The sequence below is a fragment of the Malaclemys terrapin genome, chromosome 17, assembly GCF_027887155.1.
Source record: "Malaclemys terrapin pileata isolate rMalTer1 chromosome 17, rMalTer1.hap1, whole genome shotgun sequence".
Taxonomy (NCBI): domain Eukaryota; kingdom Metazoa; phylum Chordata; order Testudines; family Emydidae; genus Malaclemys; species Malaclemys terrapin.
Window position 1 is genome coordinate 13748574 of NC_071521.1, and position 19209 is coordinate 13767782.

The 19209-nt window shown below is 58.1% G+C and overlaps 1 protein-coding gene across 3 annotated transcripts; it reads left to right on the forward strand.

The window, feature by feature from the left end:
- The first annotated feature begins 604 nt into the window (after positions 1–604).
- FPGS (folylpolyglutamate synthase) lies at positions 605–19209 on the forward strand. 3 transcript variants are annotated; one of them, XM_054007535.1, is made up of 16 exons: positions 605–703; positions 1551–1626; positions 7846–7974; positions 8208–8261; positions 8566–8630; positions 8759–8873; positions 9454–9531; positions 9647–9708; positions 10164–10266; positions 10599–10676; positions 11205–11352; positions 12914–13015; positions 14091–14241; positions 14723–14798; positions 15763–15829; positions 16439–19209. In XM_054007535.1, exons 2-16 carry the CDS (start codon positions 1588–1590, stop codon positions 16873–16875), a joined length of 1704 nt encoding a protein of 567 aa, XP_053863510.1. In that variant the 5' UTR covers positions 605–703; positions 1551–1587; the 3' UTR covers positions 16876–19209. The 3 variants fall into 3 exon arrangements, with proteins under 3 accessions (XP_053863510.1, XP_053863511.1, XP_053863508.1); XM_054007536.1 differs by lacking the exon at positions 605–703 and having other exon boundaries at positions 1442–1626; XM_054007533.1 differs by lacking the exons at positions 605–703; positions 1551–1626 and adding an exon at positions 3565–3719.

A 19209-nucleotide genomic window follows, 5' to 3' on the forward strand; every position in this document is an offset into this window, starting at 1 on the left:
GCGGCAACAGCACCAGTTCAGATCTGAAGGGAGCTGGACGCATTCTGCTCCTAGTCTGAGGGTGGATGTGACTGGAGGATGGCAGGTGTCTGTCCAACTCTCCTGGGTGCTGACCATAGCGACAGAGCACCAATGAGCTATTACTACTGCGACACCTGGCCCAGATGGACGCTTGGCTGTATTTACAAGCATTCCTGTGTCTGTCGCTTTACCTGGGTTTGCTTACATGGCTCTAGATTGAGAGCAGTAACCTTTTCCAAGTGCAGAGGGCAAATGCACTACATGTTCAATGGACTGCACGTAACTTTGGCAACGTGTATCCTGTATATACCTTTTCCTGCCAACAAGAGCTTATTAAGCCTGATATGCACCTAATAGAAACTCTCTGTGGAGATCTTAATGGATTCCTGTGCTGAAGGGAAATTCTCTCTTTCCTCAGGCTCCTGCCAGGGGTTGTTCAGTGGTTGCAGCAGCTCTTGTGAATTTGTTTGAGAAGGTGCAGCTGCTTTGTGGTGCTGGCAAACCAGAGTAAAACCCTGAGCCTTTGAAATAAGAGTAATGTGTGCAGAATGCAGCTGCTGATAACCTTTGTCCTTCAACTGGGCTAGTAGCAACACGCCAGCGTGAGGTCTGTAAACAGCAGGCAGCAGAGATGAAACTGGCTTCAGAGCAGAAAGTAAGGATGATAAAGGACATGTGTAAGGTAAATCTCGTCTCTGGGATGGAGTTCGGAAACCATGGGGAGTTTTGGGAAGCTTTTGGTGTTAAAGGGATATGAATCAAGTTAGCTGCAGGCAATACACTGGCCCTGGTGCCCTCTGCCCGTTGTTGTGAAGAAACAATCATATGTCTCGTTTTTAAATGATTTCTCTCTCTTGTGTGAATTTTTGAACAAATGGGGGGAAATGGAACAGCAGCTCTTTGATGTGCTCTATGAGAAAGTAGGTAACAGTTCCCACACCTGTAATTAAGTTGGTGATGTCCCCTTTAACGGCTAGGCTGGCGCTGTTTGCTCTGTCCTTACACTGATAAAAATAGTTTTATAAAGTAATGGGGATTTACTGTGCTTAATTTTTGAATAAGAACAGGTGTTGCTGTAGATGAGGTTAGCGGCCCAGGCAGTGATAACTCAAATCTCTTTGTTAGAGAATAGTTTGGATGCAGAAACCAGTATTTTTCTTGTGATAAATCCGCGTTGACAAAGATAATGCTGAACAGTGTTAACAAGTTAGCTCCTGCCTCAAGACATGAGCAAGAACAAAATCTGGCTGAACTGCTGATTCCTTTCTCTCCAGAGCAGTGGCCACTTTAGAGTAATGATTCCTACCCTTTCCCTGCATGTTTTCCACTGAGGCACTTTGGGGCAGTGACTGTCTTTGTTGTGTGTTTGTACAGTGTCTAGCACAATGGGACCCTGCTCCCTGACTTGGGGCTCCTAGGTGCTACCACGATACAGGCAGTAGATGATAATCCTGAACGGGAACAAATGGCTCCTGTACTAAAAACTGGTCTTTGCTACAGTTGTAATCTCTTGTAATCTCCACACTTAGCAACAGCCCTGCGAACTGTAGGAGAGAGACTGGCTGAATGTGGTGGAGCTGCCCCTACACTCGAAGAATTGAGATGGTAATTTAATTTTGTTTTAAATTGGGGGCCATGATACTAACTTCACCGCTAAAGCTATAAATGTCGTTAAGAGTTGGGAATGGTGAGCGGGAGGTAGAGCTGTCTGCACCTCCAGCTATTGGTTAACGGAGGCTTTAGTTGGAATATGCCGACTATGGTGTATCTGGCTTGGGTGTGTTTAAAGCTTGCTATTAAATTATCGTTTAGGTCCTCGTCAAAATCCTTTTAAAAAAGACCTTCGCATGTGTCTATTTAATTGGGATGGAATGCACAGCTTGCCTATGTACACCTCTACCCCGATATAACGCTGTCCTCGGAAGCCAAAAAATCTTACCGTGTTATAGGTGAAACCGCGTTATATCGAACTTGCTTTGATCCACCGGAGTGCGTATCTCCCACTCCCCCCCCGGAGTGCTGCTTTACCGCGTTAGAGCCGAATTCGTGTTATATCGGGTCGTGTTGTATCTGGATAGAGGTGTATTTGCACCATGAGGAGAAAACAGTGCAGGAACGGTGTTTAGCTCAACTAAAAAGCGGAGCATCTGCTGTGTATTTTTGTGGGGAGTGGGTTAGGCCCTGAAATAGCCTGGCTGTAGTTGATCGTTTCCTTCAGTGGGGGGTGTGATGTTTTCATAGGAAGACACCGCCATGACATTCCATTTTGTAATAAAAGCAGCTTTTATTGAACTGGCAGGATTGCTTGAACTTTGCGCTGCCTCTCTGTGCCAGCTGACCTTGAACTCCACAACACACAGTGTGCCCCCTGTGTTGTGGCGGTTTTTCCTCGCCATGTGCACTGGAAAGCTTTAGATCAGGGGTGGGCAAACTTTTTGGCCCAAGGGCCACATCTGGGTATGGAAATTATATGGCGGGCCATGAATGCTTACGAATTGGGGGTTGGAGTGTGGGAGGGGGGTGAGGGCTCCGGCTCGGGCTGTGGGGTGGGGCCAGAAATGCATTCAGGGTGCAGGAGGGGGCTCTGGGCTGGGGCAGGGGGTTGGGGTGTGTGTGTGTGGGGGGGGTGAGGGCTCCGACTGGGGGTCCTGGCTCTGAGGTGGGGCAGGGGATGAGGGGTTGGGGTTACAGGAGGGCTGGGACTGAGGGTTCAGAGGATGGGAGGGGAATCAGGGCCGGGACAGGGGGTCGGGGCATGTGCGGGGGCAGGGGCGCAGGCTCTGGGTGGCGCATAGCTTAAGCAGCTCCCAGAAGCAGCGGCATATCCCTCTTCCGGCTCCTACGTGGAGATGCGGCCAAGCGGCACTGCACGCTACCCTGTCCGCAAGCACCGCCCCTGCAGCTCCCATTAGCTGTGGTTCACGGCCTTGGCATGCACGGAGCGGGGCAAGCCATGGACCCCGCTCCCCCGGTGGAAGCTTGAGGGCCGGATTAAAATGTCTGAAGGGCTGGATGTGGCCCCCGGGCCGTAGTTTGCCCACCCCTGCTTTAGGTACTAAGCAGTATGTGTGCAAACATGAATTGATCTGGGGATGTTCCCCTGCAGACGCTATGGGAACATGGGCCCTCTCCAATGTGGGACCTGACACGTCTTTTCTAATGCAGTTAGTGGGGGGTGGGGGTTGGACGGCCCTTCAGGAGGGAGTGAATTGAGCACTGTGTGTAGCACTTGGCAGAGTGCTGGGGGGGGGGGGGAGGGAGGAAGGCTGCTGCATCTGTAGGAGATCAGTTTTGTGTCCCCTGCCCCGCTTGCTGTAGGGGACATAGTAGCCACAATCAGTAAATGAAAGACAGTGTTGCCCTTTAAGAGAATAAGGTGCCCCTCACAATGATGGCGGCCGTCGCCCTTCCCGGGCTCGCTCTCCCCGCGGATTGCCCCTCACAAAGAGGGCGGCCCCACGCTGCCGCGCGCTGGCGGTGGGCGGTGGCTCCAGGGGCGGGGCGCGGCCGCACGTACGTGGGAGGGGTGCGGGGCTGCGCCGGTCGGAGGCGGCGGGGGCCGCCTGTCAGCGGGAGGCGGGATGGGCTTTCGCGGGCTCCGCGGGCTGCACTCCGCGCTGCGGCTCGTGGCGGGGGCGGCCGGCGGGCAGCGCTGCTTCAGCACCAGGCCGGCCCGCGTGCCCAGGATGGAGTATCAGGTACCGGCGCGGGGGCGGCCCGGCCCGGTTACATCAGCCGGGACACGTGGGATCGGGGGGCCGGGCAGCCTGTTCCATGGGCACATGTCTTTAGCTGGGGGGCAGGGCGGATGGGGGGTGGGTCTGGGTCGCGCAGCCTGTTCCATGGGCACATGTCTTTAGCTGGGGGGGCGGGGAGCAGGCTTGCGGGGGGGCTGCAATAGGGTGGAGGTGGATGGGAGGCTGGTATGGGCACATCCTATTTGATATGCAGGTTTTCAGTGGGGGGAGAATCGAAGGGGGTTCAGGCATGTGGGGGGAGGATCGAGGGCTTTTGGGGGGGCATCTGGGCATGTGGAGGCAGGGGGCTGTGCTGGGGGTTGGTGCTATTTATAAATTGCTTTTGATGCTGTTTGGGGGACTTGGTCCTCATCCCAATTCTGGTGCAAACCTTAGTGGGTCACCCCCAACCCCTTTGCCCGTTCTGACTTTTATTTTCCGTGATGCGCCTCATATTGACACTGCATAGGGCTTTATGGGCTCAAAAGTAGTTACAGGGTGACTGGGGTAGGGCTCTCTTCCTAGTAGGTTCTAATAGCCAAGCTTGCCTAACAGTTTCTACTTAACAATTCCCTGTCTTCCTTCTTTCATAACTTTCTTCCCATTGATTGAACTCAATGGAAAGATGCCATTGATTTCAATGGGCTTTCGGCACAGTACTTCAAACAAAGGTTGGGAAGTATTTGGGAAAAATCATTCAACCAACTTTGGTTTTGTGGGGGAAACCACTGAATAAATGAAATCACCCTTATCCCATCAATTTGGGTTGGATTACATAAGAATGGCCATACTGGGTCAGACCAAAGGTCCATCCAGCCCAGTGTCCTGTCGGCCGACAGTGGCCAATGCCAGGTGCCCCAGAGGGAGTGAATCTAACAGATAATGATCAAGTGATCTCTCTCCTGCCATCAATCTCTGACAAATAAGATTGTCATGCAAGCATCCACCGTCTTTGTCTGAGGCAGCACTGAGGTCCACCTGCTTACCATCTTCTTTGATGCAATCCAGCCATCACTTCCTCAGCATCTCTTTCCTATCACCCTCTTCTGCTATGGTGCTTTCACCAGGTGCCCTTCCTTCATCCTCTGCCTGCATCCAAACCAGCAAAGCTGCGCTTCCTGCATTTTGTCAAATTCAATGAAGTCACTTCTGTACAAATAACAGTATCACTTTTTTTTCATCACAACAGCTTACATTTGAATCTTAACGTAGAAAACGGTTGGCACTGATTGATAGGATGTCCCTGACTTAAGTTTGGGGGGGGGAAAAAACTGATCAGGTATCGGGTGTCAACTATCAGGTAGTTACACTTGAAAATTGCATCCTGAGAATGTCCTGTAGAAAAGGTCTCTAAATCGGAGAGCTCTTCTATGTAAGCTGAAGATCTGTGTGGGTGTGGGTGTGTTTTCTCTTCAAAAGAATGGGCTTTGAATATGTGGAAATCAGTGACTGTTAATAGATGCTGGATGATCTTAGAGGAGTGAAATGCATAAAGCACTGCTAAAGCAATATGAAGGTAGCTGAATTGGAATCAGAATGTCCGATGATGCAAACGATAATGTTCCAAAGCACCATTAACATGGCTGGCTGCACCCGGCTAATGTCTTCGTTCACGTTTTGTGGCGCTTGCTGGGTTGCTCACTCAGTTTCTCCTGTAAAGTCAAAAGGATCTGGGCTGTGGCCATGTTCAACATTGATTTTTACACTTTGTTACTTTTGTTTTAAAACCAACTCTGACCGTGCAGCGTCATGTGGCCTGAACATAATGTGGGGAGAAGGGGGGGGCTTTGCGTCTAATTAAATGATGTTGGGGCAGGAAGTGAGTCAGGATCACATGGGATTCACAGTCTTAACACCTGGCTGAGTTCTGAGCAGTGTCAGTTTTGTGATTTGGGTGCCCCAGTGTCAGTAGTCATCAGTAATAGTGATGAAGGATGGAGGTGAGTTTCGGTCCCTGGGGAAGGGACTGTCTCTTCATTAAGTGTTTGTACAGCACTTAGCACAACAGGGCCTGGTTTATGACGGGAGTCCCTTGTATTGTGATAGTGCCTAATAATAATCTACATGAGCTACTGTGTGCCTGGGCCTAGCTGGGAAGTGCTTGGGGTAACCATAGGTAGCGGGCTGGCTTCTTGTCCCTGTTGGAGAAGGGGAGCAATGCATGATGTGGGGAGCGCAGGAGTTCTGGTGCAGTGTGGGGAAGACCTGATTCCATCCAGCTCTGGCTCAGCTGAGAGAAGGCAAGAAGCGGATTGTGCGTTCAGTGTCTTTGGTCCCTGGAAACCCAGGGAGATACAGTGTCCCACCCAGTATAAATAGCCACATGTATCTGGAGGAGCGTGGCCAGTGCTTTTTATAGAGGTGAATTGCGGGGAGTATATCTGGTTACTGTCCAGCCCCTGCCAGAGCTGCACAGTCTACCCCCAGAGGTACTTTAAGAAACCCCAATAAATTGCTACTCTGCACGAGGCATACTGGAACTAAAGCCATCCCTGGGAAATGTGTTAATCAGCATTTAAAGAGGCTATTCTGGGCCTTGGAAAACCGGCACCTTAAAACACAGTGACGCAGACAGTGCTACCATCGAAGCGTGTGAGACTATATAGCCCTTAAATGCTCCGCTCCAGATACTACTACTGGGGCCCCGGGGTTGGGGCACAGAACTGGAAGTCAGGAACCCTGGGTACTGATTCTGCCACAGTGAGGCACGCTCTGTGCCTCAGTTTCCCTTCTCACCCTCTGACTGTCTTGTCTGCTTAGATTATAAACTCTTTGGTGCAGAGGGTCTCTCCCATGAATATCTGCCGTGCCTAGTACAATGGGAGCCCAGTCTCTGTCGGGCTTTCTAGGCACTACTGCAATAGAACCAATATTAGTAATGGCAAGGGGTGAAAATATATTGCGCTTAAAGTGTTCTGGTGCTGACTGTGGGTGGATTGTACTGCCGGTGGATCCACCCAACACACCCTGGGGCTCTGTTACACCAATGCTCCAGCTTGTGTTCCTGGGGCTTGTCTCGTGATCGGCGTACGCTCTGTCCCCGCTCCCCATGCCTTGGAAATAGTTATCAGGGCTGATTTCACGCACCTTCCCCTCTCCTCTCTCGTCTGGCAGCTGCTTTTGGAATTACCACTGAGACTCTTCCTCTCCAGTGCTTCCTCGGTGGGGATTTCCCGTCTGGGGTGTCGCTTGTGGTCCTTCATCGTGTGTATTTGTAAAGAGTTCTCAGTCGTCTCTCTTGCCCCGGCCCCCGAGTCTGGTCTGAGCAGGAGGCAGGGAGATGCATTGCCAATCACCTAGCTAGCTAAAGGACACTGGATTTCAGTTCCCCCTGCTCCAAGCACCGTACCTTGGACTGTGGCTTTGCAGTCCCATAACTGTAGCAGGGCAAGACAAGCTAGCCGTGTGCAAGTCCTGCTGTTCTGAATGCAGCCCGTGATCCGAAGGCCACTGTGGAGCAGTCGGAGCTAGTGGCTGGTTCTGGCCTGGCCGCTATGTTTCGCCCTCCAGTGCGTGAGTGACCAGTGGTGCAGCGTGGTGCCCCCCCTCCGGGCCCTGAACTCAGCCTTTTGTTTGCTCTGGCTGGAAGCGAAAGCTGGGGTTGGTGTGGTCTGATCAGCACTCACCTGGCAGGGAGGAAGGGAGTTCCTACTGCTCCCCTTTGTCACGCTCCAGCACTGCTCTTGGTGCAGGGCAGACAAGGTTCTTGGCACAGGGGGGCAGCTGATGAGCCCCCTCCCTCACCATGGAGGGCCCTGGGCGTGGAGATGGACTGGGTGGGTGGCACTGGAGGTGGCTATCTTCCCACCCGTGATGGGGGCTCTGATGGTGGGGGAGCCTGGTCGGTAATGTTGCCCTCCCCCAGAAGAGCAAAGGCTGGCAGCTGTGTGTTGGGAGCCAGGGATGGGTGGGGGCTTGGGCTGCCTGACACCCGTGAGCTTAGTATGTAGGGCCAGGGGCTCCTCTGTGGGCGAGCAGGAGACCCCCTTCCGGCACACACAGGGGGCTGGAGCGTTGGCTCTTGGCCACCATCCCCTCCTACCAGCGGAGAGCTGATCTGTGCCTCATCTGGTGAGTCTCATTCCAGGATGCCATCCGGACCCTTAACACCCTCCAGACCAATGCCAATTACCTGGAGCAGGTGAAGCGGGAGCGAGGAGACCCCCAGGTGCAGCTGGAGGCCATGAAAGGCTTCTTGGAGCGAAGTGGGTTAAAGGTGAGAGCTGTCACGTCCCCTTCCCTGGCTGAGCAGAGCCCTCTCAGCGCTGCTCCCTGCCGGGTGGGAGGGATGGATGGAGGGTGGGCGGGGGGGACATCCCAGGCTGTACTGGCCCCTCTGCTTGGTGGGACTGGCTGTGAGCCCTCCCGCCAGCCCGGCGCACTGCCGGGCGAGGGTGTCTCCCCAGCTCTGACCCCCCTCTCATGGGTTTGTTAACCTCTGTCTGGCAGGTCGAAGACCTGGATCAACTGAACATTATCCATGTAACTGGGACAAAGGGCAAGGTAAGCGGGGGCGTTGGGGTGGGGTTGCGTGGGGCACTGCAGGGGTGTGTGGAACGAGGCACGTGGGGGCAAGGGGAGTCTGTGGGGCGCAGGGCTCGGGGGAAATGATGGGCCAGCACGCCGCAGGATGGGGTGAGTGGGGAAATAACTAGGCCGTGTGATGGGTCATGGGACGCTCAGGGTGGGGGTGCTGGAGGTTTAGGAGAGCAGCTCTGGCGCTGTGGGGGTGAGGGGCAATCCAGGGGGTTCCCTTTTGCTGGGGAGGGCTGGCTCCATGGTTAACGCTGCTGACTTCTTCTTCCAGGGCTCGACATGTGCCTTCACGGAGCGCATCCTCCGCAACTATGGCCTGAAGACGGGCTTCTACAGGTGGGCGGCCCGGGGGCTCCTGGGGGATGGATTCAGTCGGCCGTTGCCGGGTGCTGAGTGGCACCCTGGGGAGGGTGGAATGGGGCAGCTGTCCCGGGTGCTGACTGTCTGTTCTCCCATCACCCCAGCTCTCCCCACCTGGTCCAGGTGCGCGAGAGGATCCGCATCAACGGGCAGCCAATCAGCAAGGAGCTCTTCAGCAAGTACTTTTGGCAGGTGTATAACCGGCTGGAGGAGACCAAGGTGTGTGTGGTGGGAGCTCTGGGCAGGGAGCTGCTGCCACCCTGGGGTGGGGGGTATAAGCTGCTGCTGCCTCCTGCAGCCCGTACGAGCAGAGCGCCTGTTCCTCGGCAGGAGTGTGCCCTGTGACCAGGCCAGTAGGATCTCACGCTAGGGGAGTCACCCGGTGCGGTACAGTAACCGAGTCTCTGCTCCCGAGTCCAGAGGGGGACCAGGCGCAAGTCAGATCCCTGCTCTGAGGCCGGCTCCTTGTAAGGATTGGGTGTGGGCGGGTTATCTAGTGCTTAGAGCAGGGGATCCTAATTCTACTCTGTCACTGCTGTGCTGGGTGTCCTTGGGCAAGTCAGTTTCCCCGCTCCGTGCCTCGGTTTCCCCAGCTGTGTGGTGAAGTCGACTATTCGTGTAAAACTCTCAGATGAGCTGGGCCCTGCACATGCCGTGTCCCTGCTGCTGCCCTGGGGAGTGGGCCAGAGCCCCGCAGCGCAGGGAGGAGGGTCTGTCCCTTGCTGTCCTGTGGCTTAGCAATCGGCCTGGGGTAGAGCTGCTGCCCTGGAGTCCCCTCAGGTAACTGTCTGTCATGCAGGACCCCGGCCACGCCAGCATGCCCGCCTACTTCCGCTTCCTCACCATCATGGCCTTCCACGTCTTCCTGCAGGAGAAGGTATGATGCTCCCTCTGTCCCTGCTCAGGGCTGTGCCATGGGACTGTTTTGTTTCCTGTGTGTTGGGCACAGATGCCACAGGTGGCCCCTTAACACACTCTTGTCTCCCCTCCAGGTGGATCTGGCTGTGGTGGAAGTTGGCATTGGGGGTGCCTACGACTGCACCAACATCATCAGGTAGGAGCAGGCTGGGCCTGGCATGGGGACCAGGCGCCCGCCTCCTTATTGCCTCTGTGGGAAACTAGCGTGTGAAGGCCACTAGCTGTCCCCAGATCAGGGACTGCCTGGGCAGGGGCAGGCGAGCCAACGGGCCTCAGCCCAGCTGGGCCTGGTAGGGGAGTTCGGTCAGTTCTTGACTCCTCTGCTGACAAAGGGGCCTAGTCCTGGTGGCTGTGATGGGGACGCCTGGCCAGGGAAGCCGTTGACCGTCCCTGAGGTGCTAGGGGCTTCCAGCCATGCTGGGCTCGGTGTCAGCCGTGGGCTGGGAGGTGAAAGGTTCTGTGCCGATCCCATGAGCCAGCCGGTGCCCTGAGTTCAGGGACCTCCTGGGTGCTGGCTGGCCACAGAGCTGGGGAGAGGAGCCGTCCTCTGGGAGTCCTGGCGCTGGGCTCTCACCTTCTCTCTGTCTCCAGGAAGCCGATCGTGTGCGGGGTCTCCTCTCTGGGGATCGACCACACCAGCATCCTGGGGGACACCATTGAGAAAATCGCCTGGCAGAAAGGGGGCATCTTCAAGGTAGAGACTGCGGGGCTCTGTGGGGACAGGGGGTCTCTGACAGCCTTGAGCGGGCTGGTCCAGATTCCTGGTTCAGCAGGACCAAGTCTGTTTGCTGTGATCTGGGAAGTGAAACTCCCCTGGTGCAGGAGGCCACAGGGCAGCATGGGGGTGGGGGCCCATCTGAGGGGCAAGCTCTGAACCTGAGTGAGGGGTCCCAGCTCGCCCCTGGGTGTCCGGGTCTGCCCCTGACCAGCAGCCTGTCACTGGAGTCCAGGTGTCTGCGTGGGGATGGGGGGCAGCCTGGGAGGCCGTGGATCCGGGGCCCGTGACTACATCTGCGTTGCTTTCAGCCTGGTGTGCCGGCGTTCACAGTGCCACAGCCTGAGCGGCCCCTGGAGGTGCTGCGGGAGCGAGCCAGGGAGAGCCCGGTGAGTTCTTGTTGGATACATGCCTTCTCTGAGGGCATCCTGCTGCTGTCACTGGGTCGGGGAGGCGACTCTCCCTGCTGCACCCAGGCCAGGAGCAGGGGGTGGGATGTCAGATGGCTCCTGCCCCCTTGGATGGTGCTGGCCAGGGGCCTTGGGTCCCAATTCCCTCCCTCCCGCCCCAGGGAGGGTTGGGCTCCTGTGGCCCCTCCTCACTCTGTATCCTTTGCAGGGTGGCCCCAGACCTGTGATCCCAGGGGCTCCCCCGTTTCTCCTGGGCAGCAGCTGAGTGTGGGCGCTGCTGGTGCCGGCGCCCCTCGGGGTCCATCCCTGGAGACGCAGGGCCAGATGGAAACATGACGGCCCATGAATATGAGCCACGGGGCCCTGGGGCGGGGTTGCCTCAGTTGCTGCTGCCTGGTCTGTAGGTCGGCAGAACCCACCGGGGGGCTCTCGGCCAGCTGGCGGAGCTGCCCCGGGGAGGTGGGCGAGCTGGGCAGGGCTCACCCTCTGCCCCCTCTCTCCGTGCAGTGCCCGCTTTACCTGTGCCCTGACTTGGAGGCCTTCGAAGAGGACGATAAGGGACTTCAGCTGGGGCTGGCGGGCGAGCACCAGCGATCCAATGCCACTCTAGCCCTGCAGCTCTCCCGGGCCTGGCTGCAGCAGCAGGGGTATCAGGGTAAGGAGCATGGCCCCGGCACGAGAGAGCTTGTGTGTGTGGGGAGGAGGCCGTCCCTCCCTGCGCTGAACGGCACATTCCAGCCCTTGCTCTAGTTCCTGGGTTGGGGCGTCTCTCCGAGGAGATTCTGGGAAAGTCCTGATTGGGCTGCACTTCAGTCTCCCGGCGGGCCGGGTACGCAGCATGTGACCGTCCAGCCTGGCGCTGCTCCCCACAGCCTGGCACCTAGGATGTGAAGCCAGCACTCCGGCTTTGTGTTCCCAGCCGCAACCCCCTGGAGATGCCCTGATTGGTGTTTTCCCAAGTGCCGCGTGTGGAACTCTGGCTGGGAACCCCTTGGCGCTTCAGGGGAGACTGGGGGGGGGGAGGCTCTCTGCACCCTGCAAATACAAGCCAGCAAGTTACCAACGTGCTGGGAGTTAAGCTAAGGGGGGGCCCTGCTGGGGAGGCGGGTGGGATTCTTGGGATAGTTTTTATTTTATTTAAATTATAAGTTTTTCTTTTTAAAAATAAACCTGATTTAAAATGAATTGTGACATAATACAAAATATGTTAAGGTCTAAACCTATTACGCCCTTTTAAAACATTTCAATTCAAAATCAGTGTGGATGAGCCTCTATAAAGACTTTGAGTTCAAGGCTACTTTTCTGTGTAGAGAGAGAACCGGGGGAAAACATCTAACTGGAGCTTTATCAATGTGCTAGGTCACGTACTGTGCTAAGGGCTGGATCCGTGGGGGGGGGCAGGGGCTGTGCTGCTGGGTGCAAGAGACTGGCAAAGTCATCACAGGCGTTGGGACCCAGCCTCTGGCTCCAGGAGACACCATCGTGTAGCTCCTCAGGATCTCCACCTCGGAGGTCTCAGACTCCTATTTTATAGCTCCTCCCTACCTGAGCTCTGATTGGCTCAGTTTTCAAATTATGAATATTTATGACTCCACCCACCCTGGAAACTTACTCTTCAGCTCATGGAAAAACCCTGCAGTTTGTGTATCCAAAGCATTGAAGGTGGTTTTTGTTTAAAACAAAATGTGACGTGCTGCTTTGTGTGTAACGCGATTCCAGTTACCATCCGAATGCAGCTTGACACAAATCATGAGTAAAATGCTAATTCTCTAGTATAGAAGCAATGCACCAGACACCATTTTCTAACCTACTAAAAATGTACAATTAACAAGAATATGAAATGGCTTAAGTAAATGTGCAGAGTTCGCATGTACTCTCCTGGGGGGCACAAAGAGCTACCAAATGTTGTGTGAAAGTTCCTTGATGCTTGTATCAATCCATGAGGATGCACCTTTTGCTAGAAAAGCACAAAAGTGCAAATGGAAACCTTGATGAAAATCCATGATTTAAATTGAGGTTTTCCACTCGGTGATTTCAATCGCCTTGATTTAAATCAATCCACCCTGGTTTCTATGGCACGTACCCCGGGGCGGCTCCCCCAGGCTGACTGGAGTCCTGTTGTGTGTGAGGAGGGAAGGCCGAGTGACAGGAGGGCTACAGGCGGCCATGTGGGGCTGTTAGAACGGTGACTCAGCCCAGCTTCCATCTCCTTGCAGGTACTGGGGAGCTGAAGGACTTGCAGCCAGGCGCGGAGCTACTAGGCAAGAGACCTGTGCCCCTGGCACCTGCATTCAGGCCCAGCGGCTCCATGGTGCAGGGTAAGGATGTGGGTGTGTCCCGCCCCACTGCTGCTCCGGTGCCCCCTGCCTGCCCTGGGCATTTCGTGGGTGCTCTGTTGTGGTTCCCTGGCTAGTGCCTGCCCTTGGCTTTGGCTAGCTGGGATCAGGCCGGAACTGCTGCTCGTTGGAGATAACGAAGCGCTGTGGGCAGTAACTGCTCGTGCGTCGGTCCCAAGGCCAAGGCCCTGGACTCTGCCCCCGGCCCACCCCGTGCATTGACATTTTGAACTCGCTGCCCTTTAGCTCTTCCTGTTTCCTCAGTTTTAACACTTAGGAGCCTGGTGCTTCCTGGGCTGCCAGAAAGTGCTGAGGGTGATTGTACAGCACCAGCCTCCAGCACCAACCCGTCCCAGGCTGGCCCTTCACCCTCCTACCTCCCCTGGGGTCACTGGGCCGTCCCACACCACGGTCCCAGACGCTGGCCTGAGGGCAGGAGCCCAGGCAGGTTGGGCTGGGCGAGGTCTCTGGAATCCGTACCCGTCCCGTTGGGAACTAGCACCGCTGTAAGGTGGGCAGGCCACGGGCGTAATGAGTCGCTGACAGGCTCCTTGCCTCTGTGGCACAGGGGCGGTGTCCCCGCAGCCAGCACTGGAATGGGGGAGGCTGGTGCCGTGGCTGCCTCGGGGGGATGGGGAGCAGGCTGGGCTGGCGCAGCGCAGGGCTTGGGGGAGCTTGGTACCGGAATAAGGGGAGGGGGGCCTGGTGGTGGTGTTGGGGTCTCCCCAGTGAAATGCTCCAGGAAGGTTTTGTTGCAGGAATGGCTCTGGGTGGGTTTAACGTACCTATGTGCGGGCCCCAGGGTGGATGGATCACTGTGCTGTCAGCGGGGCCCCATGCCAGACCCCAGACCCCTAACAAGCCAAGCCTGCTCTATGACACCAGCACCCCCCGATCTCGGATCCCTTTGTCCCCACTCCCCTCATGCTGCCATAACTTAGCTGAGTCGGGCCCACCAGGGAGCTGGTAACTCGGCTGACGGCGGGAGCTGGTGTAGGGGCAGCAAGTCCCTGCCGGGTGGGCCTGGCCCCTCTCATAGCCCCCTTTCCCCTCCCAGGTTTACAGGACACGGAGTGGCTGGGCCGCACCCAGGTGCTGCAGCACGGGGCGGTGACGTGGTTCATCGACGGGGCTCACACCACCAGCAGCGTGCAGGCCTGTGTGCGCTGGTTCCGCCAGGCAGCCCTCAACGAGGAGAAGCCTGTGGAGTAAGGAGGCGCCGGGCAGGGAGGGGGATCCATTGCTCTGCTGTCACAGGCTTTGCCTGAGCCCCACCCAGCACAGCTGGAGGGAGATTTCCCAGAGAGGTGCCCGTTGGGTTGAGAATGAGGCTCCTGTGGCCCATCTGGGGGAGGAGCCTCCCCATCCGCCATGCCAAGGGTGGGAGCAGCACCTGCCTTTTCCTGCTGGAGAGAGGTGGGCCCCAGACCAGCAGGCCGTGTTTGGGGGTGGTAGGCAGGGAAGGGGAGGAGGGCTGAGGCTTTGTACCAGCAACCTGCATGGTCCCAGGACACCAGGGCGGATGGGGACGGGACCCTGTTGTCCTATCAAGGGTGGAACAGGCCTTGGGTTGGGGTTGCTGGACTTCCTGGGCCTTGCGCGGTGGCAGCAGCTAGCCCAGCCCGCTCCGGAGCGGGGCTGGGAGCGAGAGTCCCTCAGCTGACCAGGCTGGGCCCGTCTCGTCTGCAGCGGCTCCGAGCTCCGGGTGCTTCTCTTCAACGCCACGGGGGACCGGGACATGGGTGCGCTGCTCAAGCTGCTAGTGGTGAGACGCTGTGCCTTGGGGCAGTGGGGGGCTGGGGCCGGCCGGGCAGGCGGGTTTGTAAGGGCAGAAAATGGGCTGGCGGCAGATTGGGGGGGAGGGGAGGGCTGCTGGACCATGTGGGGAGAGCGGATCAAATGGATTTAAATTGGGGGAAGGTGGTTACAGATGATGGATGCTGGCAGCCTCGGATACCTGCATGCATCTCAGGCTGGGGGCCCGGACTCCTGGGTTCTATTCCCAGCTCTGCCCCGACCCTTGGCTAAGTTGTTTCCCTCGGTTCCTCATTCTCCTCTTCCGTGCCATGGGGTAATGCCGGCCTTGGGCAGGCGCTGGCAGAGGGCTCTGAAGTGTCAGGTGGGTTCAGAGCCGTGGGGCCTGGCCCTGGTGGGGCCTGCAGTGGTGTCTGACCCCTCCCCTGCACCCGCCTGGCTGTTCAGGACCTGCTTTGACACATCCCACAGAGTGCCACCAGGTGGTGCTAGTGCCCCGCTCTTGTCCCCCAGCCATGCCCCTTAGAGTCCAGTCCACCTCTGTCTCCTATAACAGCCCTTCCCTGGGGACTCAGGGTCTCCCAGCCTCCCTGTGCAGTGGCTGGGGGCGATCCCGGGAGCGAGTCTTGGGGGCTGGATTAGTTTAGTGGCAGAAGTGAAAATAGAAGGGGGAGGGGCGGTTTCCAGTGACTGGTTGGCTGCTTTCCCCAGTAGCCTCTGCAGGAATAGATCCCAGGCATCCTGGCTACCTGGTCCCTGCTTAAGCTCTAGACCAAATGTGCCCCTGTTGGTTTGTAATGGTTCCAGCAGGAATAGTGACGGATGCTGAGCCAGTAGCCAAGGTCCTTCCTGTAAGGAGCTGAATCCCCCCTTGTCGTCCTCCCCCTTCTCCCCCGTGCGGCCGCCCAAGGCTGCAGTACCCAGCCCCTTGCTGGCGTGGACGTTGTGCTGATGCTGTGTCTCTTGTGCCCCAGCCCTGCCGGTTTGACTACGCCGTCTTCTGCCCCAACTTCACGGAGGTGTCTGCAGTGGGGAACGCAGGTCAGTACCCGGGGAGGGGGAGCTCCACCGGGAATCTGCTCAGGAACTTGCCCTAGAGCAGACATGCCCTGTCTGGCTCAGATTCTGCCCTGCCCGTGCCGTTGGGGGATGTCTGTGTGGGGAATACTCTTGCCCCAGGGGCCCGGGTTGGCTCAATGCTTGGGATGGGGGCAAGTTGTCCCTGGAAACCTCCTCGCTGGATTTTTCTGCAGGGGGTCGGGGTCTCTTGCGGATTCTTGGGCCCTGTCCGCAGTGCTGGTCAGATAGCTTTGATCAGGGTTCTCGAGGATGCGCGCGCTGCTTCCCCAGGCTGTGGGGCTGGGCAGGCTCCCCCATGTACCAGGCCAGCCCGCCAGCCAATCTCACGGCCCCACAAAGCCAGGGCTGGTGTCACGGGTCCCTCCACTGGCTCCACAGCGCTGCTCTGTCGGCCCATGCCAGGAGTCCCCTCTCATCTGTGACCCTCCTGCTGTGTAGGGTTGGATTTGCCGGCTGGTGGGGTGCAGCGGCCTGGTGTCCCCCTGGGGCCCGGCTCTCTGGAGACGGAGAGGCCATTAAAACGGGCAGGTTGGGAGCGTCTGATGCAGCTCGTTGTTCTCCCCTTTGCAGACCAACAGAACTTCAATGTCACCCTGGAGAACATGCTGACCCGCTGCCTGGAGAACCAGAAGAAGTGGAACCGGCTGATGGAGGAGAAGGTGGGGCAGGACCTCTGGCTGTCTCCCCCCATGCAGGTGGAGGGGGTGGGCGGTCTGCTGAAGCCAGACCCCTTGCGCGGCCCCCTGCTCTTCGTGCCCTCCTCTGAGCGCCCTCTCAACTCCAACTCGCTGGTGTTCCCCTGCATCTCTCACGCCCTGCAGTGGATCACCCAGGGCAGGGACCCGCACTTCCAGGCACCCGCCACCAAGGGGCTCCACCTGCACCCCGTGGCGGGCACCGGCGCTGTCTTGCTCAAGGAAGCGGCTGCCATCCGCGTGCTGGTCACGGGAAGCCTGCACCTGGTGGGCGGTGTCTTGAAGCTGCTCGACCAATCGCTCTCGCAGTAGCAGGTGCCTGTGGGCGGAGCCTCCGTGCCGCTCTTTGCTGTTTACTTGAATATTCCCAGGCACCTTTTACCAGGTGTTCCCTGAGCCTGCTGCCCCCCCGAGTGGGATGCTTCCGGCTCAGGGGCTGGGCACTGCACTTGCTGCTGGGGTTCTCCTGCTGAGACCTTCGCGGCAGCTGGATCCACCCCTAGGACTGGAATTGGTACAGCCAGGGTCCACGCCCCGGCACCGGGATCTCGTGCTGAGCCCCTCACGGCAGCGCCAGCCGCACCCTGGCACCAGGACTCTCCCGTTCAGCCTCACCCTCCTCCTCCTCCCCCCCTCCCCCCCCCCCCGGCAGCAGGATCCTTTTGTCAGTGCCGGGATTTGGTCACTGCCCTCATGCTGGTGGGGTGATGGGCACCTTCCCTGCAGGCCTGGGGGGCCTGGGGTGAGGACCCAGCAGCTGATCTCAGCCCTCAGGGCAGCCCGAGGGGACTGGCTGCACCGTACATTTACTTGATGTTCCGTGGCGCTGCCCTTCCCGGGAGCTCACCGTCCCTGGCCTGGCCAAATAGAGACAGGCGGGGGGCTCTTGCTTGGCCGGGGTGGAATTCCTGGTCTCTGGGTCCCACGGGGGGGCTGAGGAGGGCAGTGTTCATCTGCCATGGTGAGGCCTTCCCCCGCCAGGCATTCAGAGGGAGGCATGAGCCTCACGGGCAGACACCCAACTGAGCATCAGCCTCCCTTGGCTGGTGCGTTGCCTTTACTGGGAGCTGCCTCAGCCCCCCGCTGAACGAGTCCCGTCCCCCCCACCCTGGTGCCTTTATCTCCTCCCTGGATCTGTTCCATTGAGCCACCAGAGCCAAGCGGTGCACGATCCAGGGATGGGTTTGAGTCTCGCTACTTCAGGCCCTTCTGGCTGCTCTGGGGCTGAATGCAGCCAGGTCCTGTCACCGGCGTGTGGCATCGGCTCCGGAAGCTCTGGCTGGGTGCTCCTCAGAGGCCGTTAGAGCTGGGGTGTGTCTGGCGCGGGGTCCGGTGGAACTGCCTGTGATCGAAGGCCAGGGGTGCGGTGGGAGCCGCAGGATGTGCTCACTCCCACCCATTGGTGCTGCCGGGCCGGTTCACGCAGCCCGGGGGGTGAGAGCCAGGCACTGTAGCGCTGAGTCTCTCTCAGTGCCCCAATGTGTGAGCTTCTCTCAGGCCAATGCCGGGGCAGTGGGGCCCATGGGCGCTAGTGCCAGTGTTGTGTAGGCAGGTCGGCCCTGAGCGCAGAGGGGCCTTATGCAGGAATTGTCCCTGTCCACCGCCCCTCCCCCTTCCGGTGCAGAGATCTGTGCCCTGGGGCTGAAACTCCTGCCTCTCTCCAATGCTGGGCAGTGGGACGTGAGGGCTCTGCATGCCATTTGCAAAGTGGGTAATCCCCCTGACCCGCTCTGTTGGCGCCCAGGTGGGCTGGGCAGCAGGCCCGGGTCGCGCTCTGCTGGACAGTAACTATGGCAGGGCATATGGGGCTGGGGGTCGGGAAGCCCTAGCAGCTGAGGAGCCGGGCTGCTTTCTGGTCCTTGGGCAGTCCTCGTTGGGTTTGGGCTGGCGGCTGGCCCGCTGCCTGGGTCGCTTTCAGAGTGACAGCTTCATCTGGGCAAACACTGGGTGCTGGGAGTCGGCCTGATCTCTCAGGCTGAGCTGCGAGGGCCCCTTGTTGAACAGGGACTTCAGGAAGCACCTGTCTGGAGGAGCCAAGTCCCTCTGGTGCAAGGGCTGTGGAAACTGGCTCCCAGCCCCATGGCCGTGAGCCGCCTGGTGTCGTCACAGCTCAGCCAGCGTCTCTTGCTGTCCTCTGGGGGCACGCTCCAGGCCAGGCTGGGGCAAGCGTGTTCGCAGAGATCGGTACTTGTGAGCAGGGCAGCTGTTAGGGGGTGTTTGGAGCGGGGGAGATGCTCTTGCAAAGGTCTTGGTTGCACTGGGTGCACTACATGGTCTGTCTGTGCTCCCTGGAGTGCCCAGACGCATGGCACGGTCAGGATGTGCCAGGCTCTGCTCACACTAGAGTACCCAGTTGTGCCAGCCCAGCCATGTCCTGACCCAGTGATTAACAGCCACCTGTCTGCTGTATCCCTGTATCCTGATTTCTGTTGCCTGAGTGCGCGGGCATTGGCTGGTCCCACTCTGGACATAGGCCAGGCTGTGGGGTTGGGTTTTGAACCCCATCCTCGAACGCATGCAGTGCTGGGGTGCTTGGGCAGGCAGTGTGGGGTCTGTCCTCCCCCTCCCCCTTTACTGCCCCAGTGCCTGTTTCTGTGTATGACCCGGCCGTGTCTCAGGACGTGTGTGCCTGATGCCCTAACCCCT